A 21,829-nucleotide genomic window follows, 5' to 3' on the forward strand; every position below is an offset into this window, starting at 1 on the left:
GACACATTGATATCATTATATAGAAACTCTCTGAGATGACCAACACTCAACAGAGTTCGCCCTCAGGAACTACCAGTAGGGATTCGTTGTATATATCTGTACGTGTAGTTACCGTTCAGGGTGAGTTGTAAGCGATATTCTCGATTATATAGAAACAGGGTCGTTGGGTATCCATGGGAAGGCAAATGTCTGAGTTCCCTGAGCATGGAAAGACGAACTCGAATCTGGCTTTTAATCACAAGCTGTGATGCATGGTCCTGCAGTGCATGCACATGAAGCGAAGACAACTTTGGGAGGTGGGATATGATGTCGAATATTTGCTAGTGATAAACATAGTAGGGTCAGTGTCTAGAAGTTTTCGACACAACAGAGCACATCTTGACTCACCTTAAATTTTCCATCAGCGACGTCTTGAAATTGCACCATGACTCCCAGGGTGACGAGATTCTGGCAAACCAAAACTGCGCTCATGTTGTGCTCGTCTATACAACAAAGGCCCTTGTCACCTCCGTAGATGAACAGTCGCTCTAGAGATGGCGCATGCCGCACCAAGACCTTTTCCATGAAAAGACGTGACAACGTCTCGGCATGCTGGTCTTTGCGCTGTGATGACACATAGGATAATTCCTTCAAACCCCTCATAGCCGCGATGCAATCGATGATGGCTTCATCGAGATAATCGAGACTGAGAGACTCGAGAGGGGCACCTGCGTTTTGAATTGTTTTGAGATAGTGGAGTGCGATACGTGCTCCGTTTGTCCGCGAGGCATAAGACAGTAGCTTGAGAGAAAGTTTGCGAAGGGAATGTAGATGTTGTATAACAGATTGGTCGAAGGGAACGTCGACACCGGTGAGATCAAGGGCTTTCAACCTCGAGAGGATGTCGAGCGAACATTTCGACAAGAGATCATGGAGGGAGAGAGATGGGCCGGGATGGTATCGCTCTATTGTGAGCTTCTCCAACTTGGGGCTTTGTGCGATCAAATTCGACATTGTATGAACAATGGCGTTGCGAGAAGCGGAGTCGGGACCCGGGGAGCGCCACACGAGGTGGATATGGCGCAGATTAGTGCGCTGTGGAAAGTCAAAAGTTGATGTCATGCTCAAGTTCCACGGATTGCGGTATGTGAGCCTCAAGTGCTTAAGTGACCGAGATTCTAACAATGCCCGAAAGACCGATTCGTATGTCCAGGAATAGTCTTCCATCTCAACGTCCCAGCTTGATGAGCGAGGCGCGATAGATCAATGGTTTACTACTGTATGGAGATAATGCACGATTTGCTCACTGGATGGATCGAAGATGGTGTAGAGCACGAATGGTGGGCTCAAGATACATTTTCAAGCAGTCCTCGAGATCCCTGAACCGCGCAGTCTTCACAGGCCCGCGCGAGTGGCAAGATTCGAGGATCTGTCCGATTTTGAGGTGGGTTGTGTAGATAGAAGCTGGGGATTGCTCCGACGCAAGCTCCCGCAGTCTATTCCTGCATGCGCCCCCTCTGGTACGACGGTTGAGTAAATTTATTTCCTTCCAGACGATGGGCTCCGCGATTTCGTTCAGTGTGGTGCACATCAAGCGAAGTCGGGATAGATCGCTCTTCGACAGCTGATTAACTGTTGAGCAAGGGATGCGTACAGAAGATTGTGTAGATGAGAAAATACCTCGCCAAATATCTTGAAGATGAGCTCAGTCGGTAATACAAATTGCCCCACACTCGGAAGTTGGAACATCCTGCGATCAGGCTGGAGGCCCCTGTCGGCAGAAGTAGTACGGCCATCAGCCACTACGAGCTGTTCTGAGTTCATTGCCAAGATTACAAGTATCTAGTGAGGTCGGAGGGGATGGCTGCTAGACGAAGAAATTCGGGATCGCCAACAGTGCTGGTCGAGAGTTGGAGAGCGGGGAGCCCGACTGCCGCAAGTTGCAACGACTGGAAATACATATATGTGGCGGCAGATGGCGACTCCGGGTACTTCCGCACAGCGCCATAGCGTTCTTTTGGTGGCCCAGGTGCGTTATTCGCAGCAGAAAAGTAAAAGGGCACCCAAATTTCTCTGTTGTTCAGTAGATCTACTCGATGACAGTTTATTCTACTGCCAATATCGAGGACATCTCTTTGGACGCATATACATTGGCACGCGTACACGACGGCAATCAGGACATTCTACACTCATACATCATCCTCCCAATTATCCGGTACATGCTCCTGTTCCTTCTTCTCCGCCACCAACGTCGGCGTCGGCACCCTCGCAGACGTTGCGATTGGTGGTGTAGGCCTCGCTCCAAACGCAGGTGAAGACGACGACGACGGCCTAGAAGACTGGGAGGCATTTAGAGCTCTCAAGCCGGGAGTAGGGGTGGTCGAGGGCTTCGGAGCGACGGGAGGTTTGGCGACTATTGCGGTCCAGCCTCGAGTCGGTCCAGTATTGGGCAGGGCAGAGGCAGCTGGACGTTGCTGGACTTTGGGCCATTGGCTGACGGGGGAACGCAAGTCAGCGAGTTTTCCGAGTCCGCCGGAGGTTGTTGATGAAAGGGTGGATGAGAGGAGAGGGCTTGGGATGCGAGTATCCAGACGACGAATGAGTTGGACGCTGAAATATTCGAGATAGGATTTTAGTCACGAACATGGAAGGGGATAAGGTGGGAGATACAAACCTTCTATTGGGTTCTTGATCTACCATTTGAGTGTCTATGCGGTAGACGGCCGCGAGCTGGTACGAGTAACAATTAGGACGAATATCTCAGATTGCAATCAACGGAGAGAGACTAACGTTATGTACGAAGTTCCTCCTAGCTTCGGGCATATGCGGCAACACTTGCACTTTCCTATCCGACTTCACGAACCTGCCAACAACCGAGTCAACATGCCTGTCTGATGACGAAACCCTCAAATGATAACGAGACTTACTCTCCAAGTGTCTTCTCCACCAAGCCCACAAACTTTGCATTTGCCTTCCCAAACGCCGTCAACTCGTCCGTATAAACCACGCTTTGTTCCTTGCCCCCACTCGACTTCGCCTCGGGATTGATACCCAGTGCCTCTGCCAATTTCGCATTGCGCTTGGCCACAGCGCAGTCGGTGGAGCATTTCAGTGTTTGTGTGGACTCGCGGCTCGCTGAGTTGGATGTGGAACGACCGCAGGCTATGGGCTGTTTCATGCGACCACACGGACAGGTGATGGTGACGATGGCCTGGCAGGGCTCAGTTTCGTCGCACACGGAGGGTGCATGACAGGGATGCAAGCACGGGTGTTGTGCTGGGAAACTGTTAAAGTATAAGTCGTCGGTTCAGTGCAAGTTCCACGAATGGGGAGTAGCAGAGCTTAGACTTACCACAGCTTTCTCGACTTGCCACACACAGCCGTGCAGGCGCCACAGGCATCACCATGGCACAACCTCTCGCAATGATGGAATCCACAACCAAGCAGCTTCCCACAAACCTGGCCACACGATACCCTCTCCTGCGAACAGCGAACATTTCCGACGCTCTTCTTTCCACAAGCGCATGTCTTGTTAGTGAGGAAGACACAGGGAGGACAAGGAGTGGGGTCTTCGTGGCATGCATGAGGCGACTTTGGATGTCCGCAGGGAAGTCGCGGACGGTCGCAAGGGTAGGTGCAGTTGATTCTTGTGCCACACGGGATGGGAGGGTCCAGAACAGTGCGTCCACAATAGCAGATCATCTGTACAGAAGGAGTAATTCTCGTCAGCAATTTATCCACGAAGTCCAGGGAGACGGAAGGACGCGACGGAATGCAACAGACCTCTTCGAAGGAACTCCTCAGGCAAGACCTACAAGGACCTTTATGATCCTTCTCTTCGCACCTATGGTTTCCACAACTCAACAACTTCCCACAGACCAAATCACACTCATGCCACCCCGCCTCATCCACCACCATTTCAGCCCCTGCCCTCTTCTTGCCCTTGCCTTTACCGGCCCCGCCAGCTAATGCCGCCAAAGGACAGCACAACCTCGTACACTGATGTCGTCCGCAAGCCCGCAACGCGCCGCAGGGTCTGTCGCATAGAATTTCTTGTGAGGCGTCACTTTCGCGGATGGAGCTGCAGGAGACTTCTCGGGTCGTGGATCCGCAGCGGCAGGGACGTACGAGGGGAATGGAGCAAGGGGGACAAGGCCCACTATGGCACCTAGAGGAGCAGACGTGCGAGCAGCCTTCGAGATCTTTCATACAGAGCGATATACATGTCGGGATGGGATCAGTGCATTTCTTGCGCGTGAGTTTCTGGCGAGATTGTGGTGGGAAGAAGTCAGCGGAGTCGGGGGAGAGTGTGTGTTTGCCGCAGGGACAGTGTGTGACCAGAGACGGAGAAAGAGGACAAGTCGGCGGAGAAGGCGAAGGTGGATGACATGGTTTCGAACAGCGATGGGCACCACAGTCAAACGGACGTTCACAGAGCTGGCCACAATCGAACTGTCCCTCCCATTTCTCTTCACCGACGACACACTCCTTCCTCTCTCCAACGCCACAATCCAATAGCCTCTCTTCCTTTCCGCACCAACACTTCGCCGTATATTTCACCTCGCATGGGGCGCAATCGCCCTCATGGCAGATCTGGTCACATACGTGATTGCCGCATCCGAGTTTCTTTTCGCACTTTTGTCCACATGAAAGGTTGACGAGAGGTATAGAACCGTTTTTGCTGGGGTGCGCGTGCGAGCAGCGGAATGTGATGGGCGCTTTGCTACAGTAGCAAGATGTTTGGATTGTCACTTGGCATGGTGGACATGGGCCTGGATGGCATGGCAGAGGACAAGCATGTCCACAGACGCGAGGACGTGAACAGGGATTGGCACACGAATGTGGCGTTGACAGCCGAGGAGGTTTGGGATCTAAAGTCGAACCACAGAAACAGCTACATCGCAGAACGACACATGATTAATTTCACGTACATACTTGCAGGCATTACCCTCAAGAAAAAAGGCGACTGAGTGCACGCACCGATACCCCTGTGGCACCTCCTCCCTCTTCGTCTGACATCCCGGACACCGCCAGGAGCCCTTCCGAACCTCGCCCCTCGCCCTCCAAGCCTCTTCTATATCCTTCACACTCTTATGAGCCCAGCTCTTGATACACTTCAGATGAAAAGTCGTCCAACAGCACTGCGCATTCTCGTTCCCCTTCACCACTCCCGCGCCTTCTTCGTCGTCCTTATCGCCCATAGAGCCCGCGGCAGGCATCGACGGCGAACAACTCCAACTGGGCTGGGCAGGATGTATCGCATTGAAACAGATTGGACAGTCGGGAAAGGGGTGCGTAGATAAGGACTTGATCAAAATAGACGTGAGGTCGTCTTCCTTGAGCGCAGGATGAGAATATCTCTGCGAGCTCGTATGCTCCGTCGAGTCCTTCGTAGCCTGGGGAACTTCGCTGAGTGAGGTATTGAACTTAGCAGCACGACGGTTCTGACGGGGAGGACCTCTGTTATTGCGCGAAGAATTCGAAGGACCGGGCTGGTCTCGGTCAGCAGTAGGACCGTCAGATGAAGACGGTGGAGGACGACGAGTATCGTTCCCGTTCCGAGGCGGTCGATTCTGCGCAGGTTTTCGCCGACTATCGCGGACAGGGCGGGGCTGGTCAGCGGCACTTCCCTCTCCTATGTTGGCGTTCACACTGGCGCCTTCACCACCAACCTGAGGTCCTCTCGCCGCTGGAGGACGTCTGCCTCCTCGTCCTCCCCTCGAGGAGCCAGCATCGTCGTTATGAGGCCTTCGATGCCCATTGTTACGCGGTGGTCTGTCCGATGCTGGTGGATGTACACCATCCGGGACAGGTCCGCTGCCAGAACCAGTGCCGGTGTTGGGTCGACTAGGGTTACGTCGTCGAGGATGACGAGCTGGATTAGCTGGAGCAGTGGAGGTATCGACGGTGGGAGGGGGGTCTGCCATGCAATGGGGGGTGTAAGTAATAAGTTACCGATAAGAGATGGACTTTTTGTTGGTGGAAGGTGGTGGATGATGAGGAAAAGGGGATGAGGAGGAAGACACGATGCGCCACTTGAAAAGATGTGGCCTTCACACATATTTATAAGCACCGGTGTGGCCCGATTCAACCTGCGCTGCCGCCTTCGGATCCCGCGACGAGTCATATTGAATCCTCTTGCGGTGTGTTGGACAGTTGGAGGCTGACGAAAGATTAGTAAGAAGAGCCGTAGAGTCATTATTCTAGAAAAAATCGGAGCAGCGCTGTATACATGAGGTATTCTATGGTCGACTCGTCGTGAATCATCCTCTATATTCTTTGTGACTACAACATGGATCCTGACATTCAAGAAAGCACTGTTCACGAGCACAATACAACACATAAATCCATAATAATATCGGCCCTCTCTGACTTGACATTATATCCCCCTCCACCTCTTCTCCGCCCATCTGAACGGTAAATAAAGCACCGCACTCGTGCAGAACGCTAACTCAAACCCAAGATCGCCCGTCTTCGCCGCAATCGGGCCCGTGAACCACACCTGGTCCATCGCGGGTATCACGAGCCCAAACGCCAGCACGCCCGCACTGACTGCAGCTATGCCTGTCGGGAGTTGGGAAGGGCGGTTCCAGACGCGGAGGTCGTAGGAGGAGAAGTCGCCGTGTCGGAAGACGAGGTGTTCGACTAGGAGGATGGCGATCCAGGCGGAGGCCCAGTAGCCGATTAAACCGAGGAAGTTGGAGAGCGCGGTGTAGAATTTGTGTTGACCGACGATGGAAAGGGGGATGATGCTACGATATTAGAATAGGTCAACAATTAATCGTTTAGCCTGTGATGGGAATGAACGTACATAGCCGTCGCAACAATCGAGAACACCCATCTCGGGACTACAACGAGGGGTGGAATGAACGTCTGCGATCCCAGACACAGCGAATAAATCGTGGGCGCATTGTTTGCTGTCACACTCAGACTGAGCAACACGGTTAAAAACTTCCCGAAGCCGCCGACGGGGTGTAACATCGCTTCGACTAAGCCGCCGACGTTTCCGTCAGCGTATCCGGCCTCCCAGTCTGGGACGACATCTACGGCGATCACAGCAGCAGCTCCAAGAGATTCCAAAAGGACCTAAAGCAGAGTTCAGTCTGGGTTAAACGCGCATGCGTTATCGGGTCAAGAGGAATGTAGGAACGTACGATGGGGATTAGAAGACCGAAGTAGGAATAGGTGAAGATGCGCCAGCTGGACGTACGAGAAAAACCTGTGAGCGACCGTGGCATGCTCTGGGACACCACTCTGACGTACCTCGACACATTAGGAGAATAATACGCCGTATAATCCGCGCTGAAAGTCGACCATGTAATAACGAACCCAGCAATAGTCGCCCCGAACGAGAGCACCTGTTGTGCCGTAGCGGGCTCTGCCGGAGGTGGGCTGATGAAGTTCTTCCCACCAAGCCCGGTGGCCACGAGGAAGACGAGGAGGACAGGGAACCATGCTACTCGTTCATACCTAATGAGCGCTGTCATTAGATTGCAGCAACTTCGACTGTGCGCGATGAGAGATGATGTACCAATTGAGAATGTTCATCCCGAAGAAGGATATCTGGAAGGCACGGAGTTTAATCAGTGAGTGTGAAAGATAAGTATGCTGAGAATGGAACAGACCACCAGGGATATGACGGCGATGATGACGATTCCCACTCTGCATTCACGTTCAATTAGGTCGTAAACGCTGCTGGGAAGGATGTAAAACTCACGTCCACGACAGACTTCCATTCGTGACCGAGGCCAATGTCTGACCGCCTAAAATGCAGTTCAGGATACAGAAACCCGTGCCACCAATGATCGCCAATATGCTAGGCAACGCGACGCCAAAGTATCTTCATGTGCAGCAGATCAGGATCGATGGGGGCAGTCTGGAATCATAGATAGAGAGCGCACCCGAACGTGTATCGAGACAGGCACATTTGTCGTAAACCCAGTCTGGGTCCCCATGTCGTGCTGCATGCGACGGAAGGTTTTAGGTGAGAAAGAGAAGGAGATAGAGCGAACATGTGTGGTAGTGTGGGTGCTACTCACAAGTATGCTGGCGGAAGGGTCGTTAGGATGTTGAAGAAGAGGATGACAAGGCACGAGTCACGTAGTCCAAGGCCGTATACCACTGGGCCCAGTGTTCCCGTGGAGAACCTGGAGGTGCATGGTGCTGAGTACGGCGAGCATTGGGCTCAGATGTTAAATTGGGACATACGACAGGATGTTCACGTTCGCAGAAAGCCAGATGAAGAATATCTTGCTGTAATGGGTCTCTGTTCGTGCCTCGAGCGGAACGGGATGGATGCCTGTATAGACCGATGTTATCGGATCTGCTGTACGAAGTGGGAGCTGCAAAGCGACGCACCTCTATATTCAACTCCCCAACTGAGGAACTTGTTAAGCCACTGGTACTTATAAGATGGCACAAAAGTATCCTGCGAGGACTGAACGTCGACCTCAGCTCCATAGGCATCCTTTTCGATGTCTTTCTTCACGTCATGTTTATTGTCGGACATCGTGGACTAGACGACTGAGGCAGAACGAAAGCAAAGCCAAAGCCAAATCCAAGAAGGTGGCTCTCGTGAGGAAGGTGGGGGTATTAGACGAAGGGAGGGGTCAACCCTGCGTGTGGGATGGTCGAGTACTTTTGTGAACACGGAGACGGAGGACATTGCTCGACACGGTAAATGACTTGACTATGCTAGAAAGTTTTCGGAGCAGCCAAGAATAGACCCGAGCTCGATCAGTCTACCGGCGGTTTCACCTTATTCCCCGCTTAGATCCGTTCATCATCGCGATCGAACCTCCAGCTCGTGTTTTCTGTCAAAGCGACGACTTTTTTAATGCGCTTTGAACCATAGTCAACAGAGAACTGCAGCTCGAAGGAAGGATGGGTGACTGGCCGATGAGAAGAAGACTGAATGCTGGGCGTCTAATACTCCTTATCGCTATCCAACTTTATGTCAGTGAAAATGGCACTCCGACGGCGCACATCAACGCCTGCGAGGCTCCATAACAGAAAGGTGTAAAATTAGAGAAGCCAGTCAGAGCACGACCGTGCGATGCATAGGTCGATATCTCAAGAAAGACCATAGCTATCCCAAAGCCAGAAGAATATTTATGGGTTGGACGGAGCGAAGGCACCACCTGTGGCGCGATTAGTGGCATGGAACAGCTGAGAATGCATCATGATCCATGAATGGCTTCGAACACCGACAGCCTAGTAAAGCACAATTCCTACTCCTGCTAAGACCCGCTAAGAGTCAGTGGCCTACGGGGTTTTCATGAACGTATAAGTACGGTGGCTTCGCGAATACGCGGGTGCGGGGATCGAGAACGTGCGGGTCAGGTTGCGGTGATCCACTGCTGACTGGCGCCACACCTCCGTTAGAGATGCGGCAGACGGTCTGCACTAGAGAACTGCCCCAGAGCCGATACCTTGTCTTCGACGGGAAGAACGAACCCCAGAGGAGACAACATTAAATAAGATCGTGCGCTATATATAGAGGGTCTAATCGACATTACTATATCCAAACACCGCGCAAGAGGGTGGGTGATGCACCTGCCCTTCCGCGGCAGCTAGATAGAACAAGCGACCAGTGAGCTGACGAGAGGAGACTGCAAATGAGCGGTATTATAAGAGAATGAGAGAGAGAGAAACATCAGAGTAGAACGATGGCAGAGGGCCGAGAGCAGTCACAGCAATATAAGACAATTAAAAAGTCAAGTGGCGTGGATGGGTCAGAGAACACAACAGACAACATCGAGAAGACAATAAAAAACAAACAGCAGACAACAAGGCGAGCGAGAAATAGCCACAAGAGATGCGCGGATACAAATGAGCGAGAGAGCACGCTCCCTCTATCACAAATATCCGTACGTGGCGCTATGCAATGTCCTGTACCGAGCAATAGAGCGCACTAAGGCACGATGAGCGATCTTTCAATGCCACTGATAGACGATGGAGTACCCGCACCGTTCATATGTGGGCTCGACGCACATGACATCCTAACGTAAATGTACCGGGACAGGAATGAGTGCAATGCATGACGAGATTAGGAGAGAAACGCACCGGTATTCTTCCCTTCAACCAGTCAACCACATCCTGCCCCACCATCGTACAATCATACATCTCCAACTTTTTCAATCTCGACAACGCACTGCTACTGCCACTATTACTACTTCCGCCACCTCCACCGGGTCCACTCCCATGTCCGGCACCTCCCTCCGGGTTCCTCAAGTCCACGAGCTGCACCAACTTAGATATCCCATCCGCATGTGCCGGACAAGCCTTGAAGGCCAGGTGTTCCAAATACGGACACAGCCAACTCCCATTTCCACCCACGGCCACATTATCATCATCCGGTGGTCCCAGTGCGCTGAGTATTGGGTCCAGAGGCGTGCTCCCTAATTGCAGTGTGCGCAGATACGACATGTCGGCGAGGAAGTTCCACGAGCTGATGAGGCCGCCTCCGTTGTAGTAATAGGGCGAGCCGCTGTACGCGTACGCGACGGAGAGCTCGGTGACGGGGGGATGGTTAGAACGGGAGAGTAGACTTGTGATATTGTCCTCAATGGGATCACGAGCTTCCATGGCAAGCGTGAGTGATGCGAGTGAAGGAAGGACGACGATATCAATGAGATTCGCGAGGAGATAATGTCCTCCTAGCGTCAGCGATTTCAGCTCTGGAAGCGTCGTACTTGTGAGCGGCAGGATTGCGGGGTTAACACTGCTGAAGGAAAGCGAGAGCTCCTCGAGACCACGGTTGTTTGAGACCATGTATAGGATGCGGTCGAGGGCGATGTTGGTAGTCGGAAGAGAGCGGAGATTTAGTTTACGGAGGTTGGTTTTGAATATAGGTGAGGACCATTTGAAAGGCGTGTATTGGAGTGTGAGGGAACGGAGTTCTGGAAGGTCGACGTGCGTCTGGGGGCTTGTGCTTGGTAGCCAAGACCAGTCGCCACAGTACACAGGTTCGGCGGAAGAGACTTCGAATTCCTTCAGCAAGGGGGCATGGCCTACGTATAATGTTATTGAAGACGGACATCGCCGACAATGATAGGTATTGACGAACCTGATATGGACTTGAGCGCGATGAAGGACGAAAACTGCTTGTCGAAACGGAAAATGAATCGTTCCCATCGGTGAATCTGTTCAACGAGATAAAAGATCGCGATGTGACCCCAATGCGATATCGCCCTCGTCTGGCTCTGCGTTGCTGACGAACTCGAAGCTGACTGATGTGGTGGCACTGGCGTGACGGCACCCCACATGTGGTCGTGAGAGGGCGGGGAAGGTGGAAGTACAATGGGCGTCGCTGTGGGTATGATCTGAATGGCGCTCGGATGTGATGCATGATGAATTTGGACGTATTGCGGGGCTGAAGGAGACGGGGTTGGGTAGGGCCATGGAGATGTGGAACGGGGTGGGGGGCGTAAAGACGTTGCGGCTGAACCTGCAGATTGTACTTGCAAGAATATTTCAATGTCTAACGGCACTCGGCTACCAGAACGTTCGAGCCATAGACGAATCGTATCGGCGGAGATGTTGGGGGAAGTGATGAGACGTATCTAAAGGAAGGGGTTGAGTGAATGATGACGCTATGCAGGACGGCAAAGAATGGTGCTGGCATGTCGGCAGTGTTCGGAGACCGTCAAAGTCCATAGCGAAGCGAACTGCATGGGTGTATACCTTTCAATCAAGTGTTGACCTGGTCTCAAGGGGTGACGGTGATATACCACGCCAAAATTACTGCAAGTGAGATGCCTCGTGGTGATGGTTCTCGGAATATGGACTGCCAGTGGTCAACATACATAGATCTCGGTCGGCGACAGTAAGTATAACGGCAGACCAACAATAGCAGCCATGAGGACGTGAAGCCAGATCGTTCTTCAGAGGGGGCCTGACGAGAATATTGCCGTTTATACACTCCCAACTCACAGAGCTACTGGCAAAGATCATCCATCCACGGAGCCAAATCACACCATAGCCGGATCCGATTTGGGAAACGGAGTCCCAGAGGATGGTGGATGTTCTTTGCCAGAAGCTTCAGGCCGCAAGGCATGGTTGAACGAGTCCGTCGAGCAGCCCTTATATGAACGTTGACGAGCACGGCGAGCCGTGACAGAGAGATAGGGGCGCAGTGCATCGCTATTGACTACTAGGAAAGCGCGATATGTACCCCCACAGAGCGCGAGCAGGTATGGAAGACTCACCCTCGACCATATTCTCGGCATATTCAGCGCCAGCCTCCTCCAGGGCGAACACACCGCGGCCAATACCCATGCACAGCAAGGGAAGTCCTCGAAATTAATCAGGAAGATCTGCCTGAGGAGTTCCTGGGGAAGCCTCCTGATGGGCGAGACGTACGCCAGCGTGTGTGCGACCTTGTCCTCGAGCGCAGACTGTTCTTGCTGCATTTCGTTTATAGCACATTTCGATTCAGCGACGAACTTCGCGAGCTTCGCCTCTGCATCTTGAAGCCTGCTCTGGAGGGCAGAAAGCTCTGACTGGGTGGAATGAAGGACTTGACGGGCAGAGGCGATTGTGGCGGCGGTGGGTGGCTCTGGGAGGGACATGTCGAGGTGGTGGTGGTTGGAGGAGAGGAGGCGCGGAGGAGGTGCGGTGGCGGCGTGTTCTGAAGCGTTTACTTGTTGGGGGTCTTGTCCAGACGGTGTTTTGAGAGCGGAGCAGGTGACAGCGAGTCGTGAGCGAGTTCACAGCCTCTTCGGGCTGTGCGTCGTCTACGTCTAGGGTTTGTTTCTTCCTTTATTCCTTCCCGGTCGAGAATTCGCCGATAAAGGGCAGCTGGCCTTGTCTGGAACAGGGGAACAAAAAGTGCCAGTAGTTATAGCAGGCGGCCCGGCCGAGAACGGAGCCGAAACGAGGGAACGGTGGCACAAAAATGGAGAGGTACATATCGGAAAGCGTCGCGAATGGAAACTGTTTAAATAATATGCTGGATAACGGTACAAGAGGACAGGACGTTTGTGGACAGACAAGGCTGAACAAGTGGACACGACGGTCGGCAGCCGGTCGTGGAGATGATAGGAAAGCGAATGTAGGGAAGCAAAGGCGGAAGGCGCGGCTCCGTCACTTCTTTCCAGCCTCTACCGCGTCCCCGTTCTTACACGCTATTATCTTGATCTTCGGCGCGGTCACCATCTCGTTCGACTCCATCTTGAACGAAGCGTCCTTGACGATGAACGTCCATACGTCGTCACACAGCCGGTAGGTATGCAGGTGGCCCTGGAGTACAAATGCCAACACAAAAAGAGGGAACAACGCCAACACAATTGAGCACACCGGAGCACGCAGATACAAGGAACGCACCTTGAGCGTCGTCTTGTTCTTCACCTGCTTGATCATCGTGTCCGCGAGCGACTTGTCGAACTGCGCCACATTCTCAGTCAGCTTTGTTCCTCCATTCCTTCCGCAGCTCTACTGCTCATGCCTTTCGAGATGCTCCAGTTGTAGACAACGCACCTGTTGGAGAACCTTCATCGCCAGCTGAGGTGTAATTGCGCCACTCGTGATGAGTTCGTCCAGCGAATCCGTCAGAGCCATCCCAATTCTGCCTCCCCAGTTGTATAATCTATTCACTGGTTCGAAGAGTGTATTGTACGTACGATGAACCCCGGTAAAACTCGTAATACGCAGTGGCCATACTGAAGTTGTGAACGGAGCGGTCAAGGTGGTACACTGGTAAGCAGGAAGTACAATGGCCACTGGACGATTGGGCTCTAACCCCGCTGACACAGCCACGCGATTGATGTGGCGCCGCACTTTGCCACACTCCGGCAACGCCCTGAGGGCCGATGCCTAAGAACAGATGTCGTGAAACTATTGTCATAAAAGTTTATACGCATGTGACCAAAAAGACAGTACAGTACATATGTATCGGTAAGGTATATCTCACTCTATTGCATACGGATGTACAAGCTAGAAATACACTACGCACCTCGTGCTAACGCAGAAGCAAGGATGTGGAATGATGAAAATCATGAATGGAACACGAGAGTTCGCGAGAGAACCAAGAAAACGTCCAAACACTACTCGCCGAGCGTAGCAGCAGCATCTCCAACTAATCTATCACTCCTCCCCGGCGTCGTACGCCTCATGCTCCTGCCAATCCCCCCTCCTCACACTCCCGTCTCCGTTCCCGTTCAGCGTCAGTAACGCCTCCAACCTCCTGCCCAATTCACCACCCCTCCCTCCACAGATATCACCGGTCCCATCCAGCAACCTCTCCTTCTGACTCTCCTCCGACGCCGCCAACGCCGTCATCTTCCCCAAACCCGGAACACCCCTCCTCTTCGGAGTCCTGACCCTCTTTCGTCTCACTCCATTCGGCTTCAAAATGCTCCCAACGCTCGCCGCCGAGGTTTCACCATCATCGCTCTCACCTTCCCCAGACATGAATCCCCCTCCTCCATGCCTCGAAGCTAGAACCGTCGTCCCCGGATCCGGGCTCGCTGCAGAACTGTGCGTCGTCCGAATGTAGTTATCGACCTCTGCCTGTACCTCCTTAATCCACACTTCCTCTTGATCCTCGGGTCCGAGTATGCTCTCTACCAGGCCCTCCTCCCAACCGTCCCATTCGAGGCAGCGGTGGACGAGGCGCAAAGGGGCACCCGCGGTCTCATAATGTCGCCATTCTGCTACCAGAGTGGCGAGATCCGCATGGCGATTGGATGCGGACGGAAGGCGCTCGACGAGCTTAGACACGGCTTCTCGGAAGAGGCGAGAGGTAAAGGGGCTGGATTGGAGGAAGGCGGGAGGGTGGGCGCATGCCCAAAGGGGCCGTATCGTCGTCGATTCCCAGTCAATGACACATGTCTAGAAAATTATGATCCGCTGTAAGAACGCGCGACTTGATGTGGGGAAGATGGAAGAAAAGCAGGTACGTACGATCTTGGCGTGGTCATCAGGATCCACGAATATGTTCTCCAAGCTCAAGTCATGGCAGTCCAAACCGAACTCTTCGGGCGCAGGACCCCCATGCCCACCTGGATCCTCTATCCCAAACCCTACACCCGAACAAAGTCTGTCCATCATCCTCAACCATCTTCCCATCTCCGCTCTCGCCACCTCTTCTCTCTCCGCCATATGAGCCACCAAGAACGTGCTCCTCTGCATCTTCCTGTAGTCGCGGTAGATCGCATCTCCCGGGCCTTCCCACTCCTCTTCGCTCTCTTCCCAATCATACTCGTCGCTCTCATCGCTTCGGTCTCCGGGAACGGCTTGGAGATGATGATGCCTGGACGCACGAATCTCATCTGGGTCGAGATGAAGTCGATGCGGCGCTGCTTTGCCTTCATTCTCGCGTATGACGCCGTTGATCTCCCGGGTGGCGCACGCAAGGAAATACTCGCGCGTCGTAGGCCACGGGCCACGGTCGATCTCGGTAGGATGAATGAGGTCTCCGCGATTGGAACCGAAGAAGGGCCAAGAGATGATCTGGCCGACGTGGAATTCTTGGCCAGTGGTTGGCGTGCTCGGCGCCTGCAGGTACGTGCTCACACGGGACGTGTACGCTGGCCTGCTTGGGAGATTGAAAGTCGTGTTCTTCAGTGTTGGCGTCGGTGCGGAGGACGCCCATGCGGAGGGTGGCGGAGAGCGCGCTCCTTCGGGTGGCGGGCCAAGGTAGAGGGAACCGATATTGGAGAATCTGTGGGCGAAAAGGGGTATGACGAGTGATGCGAGATTGCTGAGTAGCAAGACGAGTGTTTCGTGTGACATGGAATGATAGACGGTGCTGAGCGGAACGCCTTTGGCCTTGCCACAATCGTTGTCAGAATCACATGCGGGAATGAATGATTGGAGAAAATGGACAGACCTTGGACATGATGATGTATTCTCCTCCGAGGCGGTTATAGGGATTAGAGTCGTAGAAATGGACGTTTGGCACTGGTATTGATGTGTGGGTCCGAATGTATGACATTGTGGCGACCTCTGATTCTGTCTTCAACCGCGGCATGTAACGGCGGGCTACCCGGGCGATGACCTCACGTCCATCAGACAGAGTGACAAGATAAGCCTGTACAAAAGGATGTCAGACAAAGGGAGTGTCGTGTTTTCAGAGAGACGCACCTTGTGGAATGTGCCTGTACGTGCAACAGATTCGGTGTGAGCACAACTCAGAACGAGGTAGGAGAATCGAGCGCTCATGAACAATGCAGAGCTCGACAAAAGTAACAGCGGCTCTGAGGAGTATGTACCTCCCGCTGCTGAACGTGCAGAGGAAAGCGAGTAGTGTGGCGAGTCATGTCAGGGCGACTCACCAGAACTCAAGAAAGTGATCCTTCCAACCTCACATCCCATCTTCTCTCGAACAACATCTTTGAGTAGCTTCCTATCTACGAGGAAGGGTTGAGCGCTATGCAGCGACGCGTCTGCCCTGGACTCCTTCTTTCTGTCTTCGTGCTCGAGATCCCAGTCCCACTCGATTGGGGTGCTAATCTCTGTGGCGTCGGTGCCCATGGACTCTGATGCTGACGAGGAATCGTCGGCTTGAGTGTTGGAGGAGTCTGACGTGTACACCTTGGATGCGGTGTGATGCAACAATGAGGTGTCATGGGCCATCTCCGGTAGCAGAGGCCCCTAATGATGTCGGCGACCAGGAGAGCGCTCAAGAAGAACTATTCGAGAAGGTTCGAGCTCGAGGTCGTCGCAATGGATGACGAGAACAAAGGACAAGAGCTGTTATGTGGGGGTGGAGAAGTAGATAGACGGTCGATGATCCGGGAAGAAAATGAAGGGGCAAGGCGGCTCGTAGCCCGCTACGGTTTATCAACAGTGCGGGGCTAGGCGGGGCTGCCTGCCGTAAGCACTAAACGGCGATTTGTAGTCGAACGTGGCCCTTACGGTAGGTACGATCGCCTCTTCCTCTTCACCCTCACGTTGACAAGTAACACACGTCTTCTCTCCCTCAAAATCCGTCGCGATACACAAGCAGAACCCCCGAAGCGATCTGTTCTTTAGTCAATTCGACGTTATCCGTCGCATTTTACCAACAGCAATGAGCAGCAATGCCGTTTTCACTCTTTCCGACTGGCCTACTGAGACCGTTTCACTCCCCGGTTGCCGAACACACTGCGTGCAACCATACGCGCGTATGATTGCGACTCTCCTTAGTGAGTTCCGCCTTTTGCTCAGATAGTATACAAGAGGCAAGCGCGCCTTCTATCCTGTGATTTCTTGTGATTCTGATTCTGAATCCTACCCCCGGTGGAGGTCACGATGGACGCTTTATCGACTGTCGATGCGGCACTCGAACAGTCTCGAGCACCCTGCTAGCGCTATTTATAAGACCCCACCCCTGTCTCTTTCAAGTTCTCTGATATTTCCCTTGAGATATCAGGACAGCCAAGTGCGGTCCGTGCTGCCTAGTACAAAACGCCACCACGGTAATGCTTAGGCTAAGCTCAGGCGTAGTCACAGAGTCGACCATAGCCGTGAATCCGTCGCCTGTGATTGTACATCTGGAGGTGTGTAAAAACTCAATGATCTCACCTCGGATAGTCATCCAGGATTTTTGACAACTTCATGATCTCCGGCGCCCAGCGCTACTACTCTGCGGCGTCTTGTTGCTGACTTGCTACCGGAGCCAAGAACCAACGTTCTTCTATATTTCCGCTCGGACTCTCCATAAAGTACTTGCTGCGGAATGATATGCAGTTTCAGCCAAGCTCGCCTTCCTACTTATGTATGGTGCAAACGGCTTAGTAAGCGCCACTTTTGTACAGTGGCCAATTTCGTCGGGCGAAAGTCGAAATCCCCATTTATTGAAAGAAAATTCCTGGCACCCCTGTTTTTTTCGGAAAATAATAAACAAATGATTTAAATATTATTATCTGGCGGGGTGGCCAATTCCAAAAGTTCAACTTTGCCGGTTTTGAGAATTTGGACAATCCCTCTAGAGGAACTCTTCCTTTCATCAAAAGGAGTGTTTCTGGAAGAGGGATAGTGAAAATTCTCAAAATTCGGCCCGCGGCACCGTCCTCAACGTCGTGTACAAAAGTGGCGGCGTCTAAGCCGTTTGCACCATAGGGTGCAAGCGGTAAGCGACGATTGAACACTGCACAACGCCAACACCTTTACTTGGCAAAATCTCCACTTCAACCTCCTGAATAGGTGCAGGGTCGCTTAGCCAAGGTTACCAGAAGCCGATCTTGAATGCAGTTGCCAGTCGGTGTCAAGAGTGGATGATGTCGTTGGCGGTTTTATTCACGAGAGTTGCGGAACGTACGTTGAGGTCTGTCGCTCGTTGAACCGACTTGTGTCTCACTCCACCTCTTTCTCGGCATGGGAGGATGCAGTCCCGCTTGATTGCGAGTTTGATCTACCAGGGCTCCCCATCTGGTCTTTATTTCTCAATCCCGAGTTCTTATAGGCCGGACGGAAAGGTGGCGTCACTGGTGAAGGCGCGGGTACAAACAGTATGAGAATTTCTACCCCGAATGAGACCAGCCTGGTCGCGAAATCACTTGCATAGACAGATACTTGTTGACCGAAGGCCAGAAAACCTGCACATTGACGGCCTGCGAGCACATAGTTTGTCTATATCGAAATGCCACTGGTTTTCTGCACAGAAAGTATCATTCCCTAAGAGTTTTCTGTGCTCTTGTACGGTCCAAACTTCGCCCTGCAGGCTCTCTTGATACTTACCGTCGCAGGTGGGAGCCGCAGCAGAAACTGAATTCTTCCTTCTCACCATCAAAATAACCTATGATGTATGCAGCTTCAACATGACACAAAGGGCTCTCCCTTGCATTGGCGAAGCAACAGCTCCACTGACATGTTCAGCCTACGAGGTATAAAGACCATGGTGCGCATACTCAATTGAATATCACTGCATCTACCGTCTTGTTATCATCTTTTTCGCTCACGCCTTTACGACCTACAGCCTACAGTATTCTCCGTAATGTCTGAAAACACCTCTTCCGGTGCTACCCCTAGCACTCCAACCCTTGGATCCGCGGAGCGTGCTCATGGAGTCATGATGTTCTTTGCCTTTGGCGTCTTGTATGTATCGCCTTAGTCTATCACAGACGACGCCTTGACCGAACCTTTTTGCACACCTTCCAGCGTACCCGCCTCGTATGACTCTATTCAGCCTGTCAGTTTCCAAAGCTGAAACCATCCTCGTGGTTTTTACAGAGCCATCCTGACCCGCTACCTCCGACGCTTCCCTCAATCTGGACCGAAACTCTGGTTCTTTCCCGTTCATCTTCTCCTGAACGTCCTCGCTCTCGCATTCTTCCTCGTCGGATTCACCATCGCAATATTCATATCAGGAGCAAAGCAGTTCACGTCCGCGCACAAGGTGAATTCGACTTCATTCATATTCGTTGTAGTATTTCTGCAACACAGCTGACTTTCGGTATCGTCTGAATGACCTAGAGGATTGGGCTTGCACTAGCTATCTTGTTCCTCTTGCAGGCTCTGGAAGGCCTGACGATGGCAATGATCCATCATCGGTATCCGATGCAGCGTCGTGACCACCCTTTCATTGACCGACCCCAGTGAGCATGGTGTTATGGTTTACATTGCCGAGACTGACGATCGCAACACTGATCACTCAGTTGGCTCCTCGGCTGGACAATCCTCTTATTGGGCTTCGCGAACAGTACGTCTCAATTCTCACTTGCACTCTGCAGCAGTGAAGGATACCCGTATACTGATGGCGCAAATCTCAGTTCCGCTTGGACTATACATTCCCGGTGGTACCACTCGTACGTTCCGCTCAACTTTCTGAATGGAATACCGACAATCGAACACTGATTTTTTGTCACGAACACATAGACGGCTTCCAAAGCTCGAAGACGGTACACATCCTTGCTTTTGTTTGGATAGGGTTGCTCTGCGTGGGCATTGCCACTGGTATGTATCCCCTTGCGATGATCATCGATACTCTGTTACTTCGAAAAGTTCTTAGCTGATCGTGGCGGTCTTCGATTAAAGCGGAAGGCATGCACCGATGGAGCTCGCGCCACGGGAATGACCGTTGGCGTAACCCGGCTGGGGCTACACAGATTGGAGAAAAGCCTCTTGACGGTAACGAAAACGGGACAACTGCGACCAACGGTCCTAGGAATGCGTGATTGCAGGAATGTTACGCGTTCAAGTTTGCTGAGTAGACGTGAGTGCCGCGTGGATCGTCTTCTTCATCCAAATTTATAGTTTGTGGACGGTCGATTACAATTTACATGGAGCGAAAGAGAGGTATTCATGGTCTCTGTACTCTTTGAACCTCGTTGTGCTGTTGTCGTCGTGTATGAATACTAATGTGGTATCGCTCTGGAGATGGTCATGGTTGTGTATTCCACAGTTATGCATCAATGAAATAATCCAAGAAAGTCAACAATGACAACTCGCCGATAGAGATCTAGCCCTTGTCTTCCGTGTACAGATCCTGCCAGATCATGGAGGCAATCCCGACCTCTGACGTTGACTTGATACGTTCCGCGTACTGACACATCCATAATAGGTCGCAATTCAGATCTTGGACTGGCAATGGGGCGGGATGCGTTCACCAACGGCAACACCGCTCGATCGTTGGACTGTCCGGGCACGTTCGATCTCTTCCGTTTCCTGGTCAATTTATAAAGCAACTCACTCGCAGTCGTATTTTCCCCAGCAGTGCCCCAGTGTTCCTGTTCCAACCTTGCACGCCGTTACTTTTACTCCCCACACAGACTATCGTTATGGATCTTCCAGGTGCTTCGCCCATTACTCCGAGCTTTACGAGTGCCGCTCGCGCTCATGGAGTCATGATGTTTCTCGCGTTCGGTGTTCTGTGAGTGACGCATCTCACATCTATGGTCCCAAGCTGAAGTTTCGTCTCAGCATGCCAATCTCGTAGGACGAGTTTCGTTGTTTATGCAACTCGCAGTGGATCCTAACAGTCCTCCAGAGGTTACATAGCGCGATACGCCCGGCGTGCTCCACGCAATGGTCCTCGCCCGTGGTGGTATTCGTTCCACATTCTATTCAACGGCTTGGCTCTTCTATTCTTTGTAGCTGGCTTCACGATTTCCGTGAGCCTTCTCCGTTTGAATTTTTAGGCTTTGACTATATCAACTCGCCTACAGATCTTCATATCCGGAAGCCACCAATGGGGCTCCGCGCACAAGGTAAGTTGATCGTTCTCCACGACACGCTCACTGCACGCAAACGACCGTTCTACAGAAACTGGGACTCTCTCTCGCAGTAATGCTCTTACTACAGTCTGTGTGGGGGATCACCATATCTTTCATCCACAACCGGTTCCCTTCCAGGCGTCGCGACACCGTGTCTGTGGATTGGCCTCAGTGAGTGCAGCTTGTCGAATTCCTCTCTCCTTGAGACGACTACCATCTTATCGGCATGTTATCCTCTAGCTGGGTACTCGGTTGGAGCATCTTGACCCTTGGATTCGTCAACAGTACGTTCTCATACCAGCCAATATTGAAATGCGATGAAAGCTTATTAGTACTCCAGTCTCGCTTGGGCTTTACCTTTCCACCGGGACCCTCGGTACGTCTACTCATGGGATAATACTCCTCTACCTGACATCTCTCGTGTTGAAATTATGTTCCCTTGACAGATCTCTATCGCACCTCGACTACCGTCCGGGTTCTTTGGTTTGTGTGGATGAGTCTCGTCGTATTGACTATCGTCATCAGTGAGCACCTCGCCAGTATTGAGCAAGAGAAAGCATGGTACTAATATTTTGTCTAGCTGAAATCATCTACCGTTTCAAAGGCGGAAACGACAAGTGGGCTGCCTCTTCGAAGGATCTGAAGCACACACATGAGGGTCGCGATGAGAATTAGTGTGGCGAGCGAAGTGCCTTCACGAGCTTGTTCAGCCT

At 52.3% G+C, this 21,829-nt stretch overlaps 6 protein-coding genes across 6 annotated transcripts; all 6 read right to left on the bottom strand.

Annotated features, from left to right (window-relative positions):
• Positions 1-97: 97 nt before the first annotated feature.
• On the bottom strand, positions 98-673 carry STEHIDRAFT_121292 (uncharacterized protein). Its single transcript, XM_007303821.1, has one exon. It carries the CDS (start codon positions 640-642, stop codon positions 349-351), a length of 294 nt encoding a protein of 97 aa, XP_007303883.1. The 5' UTR covers positions 643-673; the 3' UTR covers positions 98-348.
• A 1,368-nt stretch (positions 674-2,041) lies between these two features.
• On the bottom strand, positions 2,042-5,906 carry STEHIDRAFT_146981 (uncharacterized protein; the record flags this gene model as incomplete). Its single annotated transcript, XM_007303822.1, has 8 exons — positions 2,042-2,589; positions 2,654-2,709; positions 2,770-2,842; positions 2,907-3,263; positions 3,332-3,681; positions 3,763-4,873; positions 4,960-5,614; positions 5,780-5,906. The coding sequence occupies 8 exons, from the start codon at positions 5,904-5,906 to the stop codon at positions 2,169-2,171; spliced, it is 3,150 nt and encodes a 1,049-aa protein (XP_007303884.1). The 3' UTR covers positions 2,042-2,168.
• A 357-nt stretch (positions 5,907-6,263) lies between these two features.
• STEHIDRAFT_96940 (NCS cytosine-purine permease) lies at positions 6,264-8,531 on the bottom strand. The gene is made up of 11 exons (XM_007303823.1): positions 8,338-8,531; positions 8,188-8,278; positions 8,019-8,126; positions 7,881-7,940; positions 7,697-7,819; positions 7,605-7,641; positions 7,511-7,542; positions 7,243-7,449; positions 7,134-7,179; positions 6,791-7,065; positions 6,264-6,731 (listed from the first exon to the last, which is right to left on the bottom strand). Exons 1-11 carry the CDS (start codon positions 8,486-8,488, stop codon positions 6,359-6,361), a joined length of 1,503 nt encoding a protein of 500 aa, XP_007303885.1. The 5' UTR covers positions 8,489-8,531; the 3' UTR covers positions 6,264-6,358.
• A 1,383-nt stretch (positions 8,532-9,914) lies between these two features.
• On the bottom strand, positions 9,915-12,551 carry STEHIDRAFT_56056 (uncharacterized protein; the record flags this gene model as incomplete). The annotated part of the gene is made up of 4 exons (XM_007303149.1): positions 9,915-9,980; positions 10,045-10,991; positions 11,048-11,543; positions 12,255-12,551. 4 exons carry the CDS (start codon positions 12,549-12,551, stop codon positions 9,915-9,917), a joined length of 1,806 nt encoding a protein of 601 aa, XP_007303211.1.
• Positions 12,552-12,804: 253 nt separating this feature from the next.
• STEHIDRAFT_121296 (transcription initiation factor IIA gamma subunit) lies at positions 12,805-13,653 on the bottom strand. The gene is made up of 4 exons (XM_007303824.1): positions 13,602-13,653; positions 13,459-13,546; positions 13,306-13,365; positions 12,805-13,221 (listed from the first exon to the last, which is right to left on the bottom strand). The coding sequence occupies exons 1-4, from the start codon at positions 13,637-13,639 to the stop codon at positions 13,066-13,068; spliced, it is 342 nt and encodes a 113-aa protein (XP_007303886.1). The 5' UTR covers positions 13,640-13,653; the 3' UTR covers positions 12,805-13,065.
• Positions 13,654-14,064: 411 nt separating this feature from the next.
• On the bottom strand, positions 14,065-16,455 carry STEHIDRAFT_56660 (uncharacterized protein; the record flags this gene model as incomplete). The annotated part of the gene is made up of 5 exons (XM_007303190.1): positions 14,065-14,811; positions 14,884-15,750; positions 15,812-16,012; positions 16,066-16,079; positions 16,257-16,455. The coding sequence occupies 5 exons, from the start codon at positions 16,453-16,455 to the stop codon at positions 14,065-14,067; spliced, it is 2,028 nt and encodes a 675-aa protein (XP_007303252.1).
• Positions 16,456-21,829: the final 5,374 nt, after the last annotated feature.

The sequence above is a fragment of the Stereum hirsutum genome, assembly GCF_000264905.1.
Source record: "Stereum hirsutum FP-91666 SS1 unplaced genomic scaffold STEHIscaffold_6, whole genome shotgun sequence".
Classification (NCBI taxonomy): Eukaryota; Fungi; Basidiomycota; class Agaricomycetes; order Russulales; family Stereaceae; genus Stereum; species Stereum hirsutum.